We start from the raw sequence: 8,504 nt of genomic DNA, 5'->3' as shown, positions 1-8,504 counted from the left end.
AAATAACAATTTGTTATGAAATTATTTTGAAAATATATTCTCGATGTAATAATTTGCAAAAATTGAAAAAAAAAGAAGGAAGAGGAAAATCCAGAAATGATGAAACGACGTCGTGTAAACATCTAATAGCCAACTAAGTCCAACCAGTCCATCCTTTTTTGTCCATCCAAAGAAGAAATAAAAAGTCACTTTTCTGTCAATTCTTTTCCTTTCCTTCAAAATTCAAAACCCGTCACTGAGTGGCACCCTCCGTAAATACCCGCCGATCCAAGCCCCAATATCTATCTATATATATACATGATACTCCCGAACTTTCATTTCTCTCTCACACTCTCAAACTTCTCTCTCTCTCTCTCTCATCAAAACCCAATTTTATAAAATTTTAGTTTAAATTTTTTTGACTCTTCTCTCTATCTTTCAAAACAAAAAACGATGTCGTTGAGGCCGAGTGCTCGAACGGAGGTGCGGCGGAACAGGTACAAGGTGGCGGTGGACGCGGAGGAGGGGCGGCGGAGGAGGGAAGACAACATGGTGGAGATCCGCAAGTCGCGAAGAGAAGAGAGTCTTTTGAAGAAGCGTCGCGAAGGTCTCCAACAGCTCTCCTCCGGCGCGGCGCAAAACCAGCTGCAACAGCCGCCGCTCGGCTCTTCCTTTCAATCCTCCGCCGCTGGTCTCGAAAAGAAAGTACTGTCCCTATCTCTCTCTCTAGCTTTACGTCGTTTTTATTCTGTTCGGTTTTAGTTTTGATCGTCGTTTTGGAATTTGATATACCTATTGAAATGGAAGAGAGGTTCGCGATCATTATGATTATTATTATTATTATTTTGCTTTAATTTAGGGTTTATTGAAGTTCGATTGGATTGTTTATTGGTCATTTGTTTTGGTTGTGAATTGTAATGAGTTTTCGATAGGGGAATTAGGGTTTTCAGCTGGATGATAATTTGTTGAGATCGTGTTATTGATGTCATTTTGGTTTTTTTATGTATATGAAAAGGAAATGAGGTTAAATGGAATTTTTGCCTTAATTTAGGCTTTAATTCTGGTTGTGATCGTCCTTTTGGAATTTTTGATTGTATGTTGAAATGAAAAAGAGTTTTACTATTGATTTTTATTTTTTCTTCTTTAATTTAGGGTTTGATTGGAGCTGAGGGGTTTTTTGAAGTTCGGTTGGATTGTTTATTGTTCAGTTGTTGTGATTGTAATGAGTTTTCGAAAGGGGAGTTAGGGTTTTTAGCTGGATTATGTTTTGTTGAGATTGTGTTGTAGATGTCATTTTGGTTTTTTATATATAATCAAGCAGCGCAACCCAGTTCTACTTGACTAAGCCCCATGCCCCTTCAGGGAGGGAGTTTGAAAAGGAAAAGAGGTTAAATGGAATTTTTGCTTTAATTTTCGGTTTGATTGGAGCTGGGGGGTTTATTGAAGTTCAATTGGGATTGTTATTGCTCATTTGTTATGGTTGTAATGAGTTTTCGATAGGGGAATTAGGGTTTTTAGCTGGATGATGTTTTGGTTGAGATCGTGTTGCTGATGTCCTTTTTAGTTATTGATGGAGTTTTTGCTCTAATTTAGGGTTTGATTGGGGGTTAGGGTGGTGTTTAAAGCTTAATTTGCTTTCAGTTTTGGTTGTGCAATTAGGGTTTGATTGGAGCTGAAAGGTTTATTGAAGTTTGATTGGATTGCTTATTGTTCAGTTGTTATGGTTGTAAAGAGTTTTCGATAGGGGAATTAGGGTTTTAGCTGGATGCTGTTTTGGTTGGGATTTGTTGTTTTTGGTATCAATGAATTTTGTTGGGGAATCAGGGTTTGATTGAAGCTAAAGGGAGTTTGATTGGATGGGTTTTAGTTCAAATCTTATGGTTTTTGACTGGTTTTGGATGGGGGAATGAGGAGCTTTAGAATAATTTAATTTGGTTTTCATGAGTTTTTTGTTAGGGAATAAATCGTTGGGTTGTCTGTTGGTATTTTTATATTTGTTTTATCACTGTTAATTTTTCCTTTGATTAAAGGTTTTGATGGGATTTGCTTTTAATTTGGGGTTCAATTGGAATTTCAATTGGTTTTGAAGTGCTTGAGCTTATATTTGGGTGGGAGAATAGGGATTGGTTGGATCTTATATTGGTGAACAAGCTGGATAATGTTCTGGTTATGTAAAATCTGATGAGATTTTGTTTAATATATGTAATTTTTGATGAATGACTTTGCTCAGGGAACTATGGTTTGTTTGGAACCTCCAACAGTGTTATAGCTGTATATTGTTTTTGTAACATCAATACTTTTCCATTGTTTTAGTTCATTTACTTTTGTTTTGATAGGTTTTGGGTGGATTGCCTATTGTTGTTCTAGCAGGATATTGTTTGGGGCATTGTAGAGGTTTTGATGGAATTTAGTTTAATTAGATTGGTTTTTTAGTGTTTTATCTCAGCTTCTATGATTTTGAAGGATTTGGTTAGGTTTATTGGTTTTTTAGCTGGAAAATTTTTTCAGTCTTTGTAGAGGTTTCTATGGAATTTTCTTTAAATATGGTCCAGTTGTATCGGTTTTAGTTCATCTGCTATTGCTTCAATGGATTTTGATTTGGAGTTCAGGTTTGGTTGGATCGTCTATTCATGGTTTTATTTTATTTTTCAAAATTGTTTTAGTTACATTGAAGGTTTCAGTGGAATTTACTTGAATTTAAAGTTTGATCAGATTGGTTACTGGTGATTTAGTTGGATTGGTTATATTGAATGCATAGGTTTGCTCTTATTACGCTTGTCCTTAAAAAAAGATCAGATCAAAACAACTTGCTTTTACTGAAGTTCTCTAATCATGGATTTGCTATGCAAATTGTTTAACATTTTACTGATTTGGAATTGCTCTGGTGTTAGTTCTTGGTATTATTGGTGATTATCATGCTAATTATGGTTGAATTGTTCAAGTGCAGTTAGAACATCTACCATCCATGGTTGCGGGAGTGTGGAGTGATGATAGTAATCTGCAGCTTGAGGCAACTACTCAGTTCAGGAAATTGCTTTCAATTGGTAAGAAATTTGATCTCTCTAGTCTAATGCATCTGTTGTACACGAATCTTTGTTTCAATTATTCACCTCTTTTTCTTTACCAGAGCGTAGCCCTCCAATTGAGGAAGTGATACAGTCGGGCGTTGTTCCTCGCTTTGTTGAGTTTCTCATGAGGGAGGACTACCCACAGCTTCAGGTCTATTGCATGCTGTCTATTATCTGATGGTTTTTTTTTAGATGTATGTGACCATGAATTTAACATTTTATTGCTTGAAACTTCTTAAAGTTTGAGGCAGCCTGGGCTCTCACTAACATTGCTTCTGGGACATCTGAGAACACTAAAGTGGTAATTGATCATGGGGCTGTCCCAATATTTGTCAAACTTCTTGGTTCTCCTAGTGATGATGTTCGTGAGCAGGTATGAATGTGATTTAGGTGCTTAAACTAGCTCTTTAGTACTTTTTGCACTATTTTATGAAGTTAATCAAGTTGGCATTTTTAAGTAAAATGATGACCCCCACCTATATCTTTTGGATGTCCAGGCTGTGTGGGCATTGGGAAATGTTGCTGGTGATTCCCCTAGATGTCGTGACCTTGTCCTAGGCAATGGGGCTTTGCTTCCATTGCTGGCACAGTTGAATGAGCATGCCAAGCTTTCTATGCTGAGAAATGCTACCTGGACACTGTCAAATTTTTGCCGAGGCAAGCCACAGCCTCCTTTTGATCAGGTTAGTTATCTTGGATGCTCTTTGAAACTTAACAAATTATGAAACTGTGGGTGATGCTGTTTAGGCTATTAATTAGTCTGAAATCTAAAATAATATTGTGGGGTTACAGTTGTTGAAAACTTGCCTTCATCAACCATTGTGATGTTATGCATTATGCTGTATTGTTTACTGCACAGGTTAAGCCTGCACTCCCAGCTCTTGCACGCCTTATTCATTCAAATGATGAAGAAGTCTTAACTGATGCTTGCTGGGCACTCTCGTATCTTTCTGATGGTACAAATGACAAAATTCAAGCTGTTATTGAAGCGGGTGTTTGTCCTCGGCTTGTTGAGCTATTATTGTGAGTTCTTAGATCTTCAACCATATTGAGTCGTACTTATTTTGTGGTGGGAGGTGTAAACCTCTATATTATGCACTCAATTATAAAATTTCTTGCCATTTTTCAGCCACCCATCTCCTTCTGTGCTCATTCCTGCTCTTCGTACAGTTGGAAATATTGTTACTGGAGATGATATGCAGACTCAGGTATTGGGAACTTGTGCAGCTTGGAATTTATAAAACATGGGCTATATTGTTTTTTTTTTTCCAAGTATATGTAGTCATTAAGATTGAGGTACACAATCTTCCCTAATTTTTTATTATGTTACATGCTTGTAAATGGAGTGATGCATTCATGTATGCACTCAGGATTTGTCTGCAGGCAACTATTCTTGTTTTTTTTTTTTTTGGGTGTGGCCAGCTTTTTTAATGCGTTAGATCAGACAATGGTTTTGTCCTCTTCTGAATTTTTGTGATGTACTTATGAGGCCTGTACAAAGAAATAAACTTGGTCAGTAGGGCTAGACATTATCCCTTTTTTTTCTTTAAAATATATATTGTCTCATTCCAGTCATAGACATGCATGCAAATTGTGCTTTTCGAAGGTTGTGGTTGGATTTGAGGATTTCAAATAAAGGGATTTGAAGAACAATTACTTGTATAAATTTAACAGCACATGATGATAAGAACTTTGAGGATTTTCTCAAATAATCACTTGTGATATTATGGATTTGAATTGACACCTATAAAAAAATTTGATGGATTTGAAATGACATCTTACGCGTGGTCACCTGAAATCCACTTATTAATAAAGCTCAAATCCTTCCATCAATAGAAAAAAATTTGTCATTTCATACCCTATTTGTTGGGTAATCCCTTTCAACTAATGAGGTGTTGTTGCTGTTCAGGTTATCATCAACCACAATGCTCTTCCTTGCCTATTAAACCTATTGAACAATAATTATAAAAAGAGCATTAAGAAGGAAGCTTGTTGGACCATTTCAAATATCACTGCTGGCAATAAGGAGCAGATTCAGGTAACCTATAGATTTAAGCTATTCCAACATGATTTAATCTGTTTTTCTCTCTATCTGTTATTATGCTTGTCTTAGTTTCATGAAATTTGGATCTAAATACCCAATTTCTCTTCAACTGTGACCATAAAATGGGGTCTTTATTGCTTGTTGCAGGCTGTTATTGCGGCTGATATAATTGCCCCCCTTGTTAATTTGCTTCAAAATGCTGAGTTTGATATTAGGAAAGAGGCTGCATGGGCAATCTCAAATGCCACATCTGGTGGTTCTCCTGAACAAATCAAGTATGAAAAATCTTGTTTCGTTGTCCTAGTTTGCCTTTGGATAAGTGTTTGGTCTGCAGATATAATATCTCTTTGTTGGTCACAGGTACCTGGTAAATCAAGGGTGTATCAAGCCCTTGTGTGATCTTCTCATCTGCCCCGATCCAAGGATTGTCACAGTTTGTTTGGAAGGGCTTGAAAACATATTGAAGGTAGGGGAAGCTGATAAGAACTCGGGCAGTTCTGGAGATGTAAATCTCTATGCTCAAATGATTGATGATGCGGAGGGGCTAGAGAAAATTGAGAATCTCCAGAGTCATGACAATACTGAGATTTATGAGAAGGCTGTGAAGATTCTTGAGACATATTGGTTGGAGGAAGATGATGAGACAATGCCAGGTGATGCTGCCCAGTCTACGTTCAACTTTGGAGGGAGCGAAGTTCCTTCTGTTCCTTCAGGTGGATTCAAATTCGACTGAAGGTATCTTTATAGTATTTCTGTCATGTCTTGTGTTTTATTTTTTTTCAATTAGCTTTTGTTCTGGTTAGTGTGCAATTAAATTTCTGGAGTTAACTATCCAAGCTTTGCTTGCATGGCTGCTCTATGTTTTGTTATTGATGCTCTTGACATATTTTCTTTTAAAATATCGCAGTATTTGGTGGCGAGAGATTAGTTGGGGTCAGGTCAGGTGTCTTGTCGTGTTTGGGTCCTCTTTGGTCCAGTCTGGTGCATGATTTATGGGGGTGCTGGACTGGCACAAGTGTCGGTAATGGCTGGATTAAGATGTTGAGGGATACTTGGATTGGTTATATGACAGAACTAGAAATTGTTGCTGCAACAAAGTTGAGGAGCCAGAGTTCTCTTTTTGGGGAATGGTTATTCCAGGTGATTGGGCTCTCCCATGAAGTCGATGTCGAGTCTCATAAGTTGTTTCATTTGTTCTATTTGCCATAGAACAGAGTCGGAGTCTGTCAGTTGCGGGGTGATTTTTGTACTACCAAATTCACTCTATAGACACTTGTAGTTATGAGGGATACTGGATTTTTATGTTCATTGTATGTTGTGATGATTTTTCCCCCCCTTTGAGTCGAAAATGTATTTGCCTAGGGTATACCGTTTACTGGTTTGATATGAAAAGTTGTCTAAAACTCATTGAAGGAAAAGAGTCTCTTAATATTATTGATATCAGAGTTCTAGTCTGCCTCCTTTTTTCGTTTGTATTGCACTTGACTTTGCTATAAAGGCTATATGTTAATAAATTTTGTATGAACTGTGATTTTTTCCTTTTTCTTCCCTGAAGGCATTAGATTAATATATGTTAACCTCTGTTGTTGACACAAGATTTACTAAATGAAGCTAAATTACCTACGTATATTCTTCAAAATTTTGCTGGAGCATATAGTTCCCAAGTTGCTGTAGTGTAGGAACAAGCTTTAGAGGGTGTTAGGTCTGATTAAAAAGTTATTTCAGTTTGATTTTGAATTAATTCTGGTTTTTCTTTTTTTTGGGTCAAGAAAAGATTTCATTAAAACTAAACCATCAACTCAGTCTCAAGGCAAAGCCTGTTTACATACACCCCATTGAGATCATCTTCATAAACAGCAAGTACATCCAAAGGTGGAATATCAAAAATAGCAAAATCTAAATTATGACTCGATTTCATTCTGGCCAGCTTATCTGCACATCGATTTGCTTCGCAGTAGCAGTGCCTAATCCGAACCTGTGAGAAGTTTGATATCAATTGTCTGCAATCATCCAAGATGGGAGACACTATATTGTTTACATAATTAGAATTGAGCAGCACATCAGTTATAGACTTAGCATCTAATTCAATCTCAACACAACTAGCATTGCAGCTACAGCACATGAGCATCTAATTCAGTTTGATGGCTGAAGGACCTTGCTATTTTATAAAGTTTGAAAAACATTAAAAAAAAATTCAAAATTAATTTTATTGTTTACAATGGGCCTAGTTTAGTTTTGTGGTATTTACTATTACCCAAGTACGGTATTCATCATATTCTTCAAGAATCCAACAAAAAGAAAATGTCATCATGTTGTACGGTATTCCAAAATTGCAACTATTTGCTCATTGCATAGTGTGTACTAAAACTAATCTATAATTGATCCTCTATGTTCCACAGGTAGAGTTATTTTTCCTCTCACTTTATAAAATTTATTTATTTTTGGAACGGATTCCTTTCTTACTTTTTGAACTTTTATGATTACTGGTAATCGTGCTTGTTTTTTTGAGGACCTGGTAAGGCTGGAGGAGGTTGTTTAATCTAATAATGCATGGAAAGTGGATTAAAGGGATTCTTCATATTTTCATAGGTATCTAATACAATCAATGCTGTCTCGTAACTCATAACTCTAGGCTTAGTTGGACACTGTTTTGTTCAATTATTAACTTTTTGTTTCTTAAAGATATTATCAATTATTACAAATAGCTCGAGAAATTACTCGACAATGTGCTCTGTTTTAGGGGGGTGAATTGTTATGTTTTCTATAGTAGACTAGTAGGTAAAGAGAGGACATCAATATTTTACTTCTGTAATCCATGACAATCCTCTCGAACATATGGGGTGGTCAAGGGATACAAAACAAATAACTATTTCTTACCCCCTTGGGGCGTGGTGCATTGGTAGGAGTCTTGGACTTGGTCACACCTATGAGTTCAGAAGTTACCGGGTTCGATTCATGTGTTTCGCAAAAATGCTGTGCCACAACGCGAATAGCCCTAACGTGCCCAGGGGTGTCCCACGCCATCAATAGCAGGTTTAAGTGGGTCAGGTCAATGATCACACGCGTGAGACCTTTTTTTTCGTTCAAAAAAAAAAAAAAAAAAACCATTTCTCACTCCTCCGAAATATCAAAAGCAAACAGTATTAAACATAGTTGCAGGGAGTGTTCGAATAAAATAAAATAAACTAATAAAGTCCTTAATAATTGTGTTCTCTCCAAAACAATCATGGCATCCATCTTAAAAAGTTTACTAGTTACATGCGGATTCTTTGTTAGAAAAATAGTACCTGAGCAACCAGTACAATCATGCGTGTGTTACTTTGCTATCTAGTCCAGTCGTATCCAATGACTGTGCCATGGGAGATAAAATATGCTGTTAGGAAATGAAATAGATGTATATTGAAGTCTACAAT

General features: G+C 36.6%; 1 protein-coding gene across 1 annotated transcript; it reads left to right on the top strand.

Moving 5' to 3' along the window:
* The first annotated feature begins 319 nt into the window (after window positions 1–319).
* Window positions 320–6,629, top strand: LOC115980037 (importin subunit alpha-1a-like). Its single transcript, XM_031102234.1, has 11 exons — window positions 320–684; window positions 2,927–3,023; window positions 3,107–3,198; window positions 3,289–3,420; window positions 3,545–3,730; window positions 3,907–4,070; window positions 4,177–4,255; window positions 4,957–5,085; window positions 5,239–5,366; window positions 5,452–5,826; window positions 5,999–6,629. Exons 1-10 carry the CDS (start codon window positions 433–435, stop codon window positions 5,822–5,824), a joined length of 1,632 nt encoding a protein of 543 aa, XP_030958094.1. The 5' UTR covers window positions 320–432; the 3' UTR covers window positions 5,825–5,826; window positions 5,999–6,629.
* Window positions 6,630–8,504: the final 1,875 nt, after the last annotated feature.

This window comes from Quercus lobata, chromosome 3 (assembly GCF_001633185.2).
Source record: "Quercus lobata isolate SW786 chromosome 3, ValleyOak3.0 Primary Assembly, whole genome shotgun sequence".
In the NCBI taxonomy this organism is placed as follows: Eukaryota; Viridiplantae; Streptophyta; class Magnoliopsida; order Fagales; family Fagaceae; genus Quercus; species Quercus lobata.
Note: the sequence above shows the minus strand (reverse complement) of the source record. Positions and strands in the feature narration are given on the sequence as shown.

Coding starts and splice junctions, on each gene's coding strand:
- LOC115980037 (XM_031102234.1), top strand. CDS start 433: ATGTCGTTGAGGCCGAGTGCTCGAACGGAGGTGCGGCGGAACAGGTAC. Junction 3,731..3,906: donor CACAGCCTCCTTTTGATCAG/GTTAGTTATCTT, acceptor TTTACTGCACAG/GTTAAGCCTGCACTCCCAGC. Junction 5,086..5,238: donor GCAATAAGGAGCAGATTCAG/GTAACCTATAGA, acceptor TGCTTGTTGCAG/GCTGTTATTGCGGCTGATAT.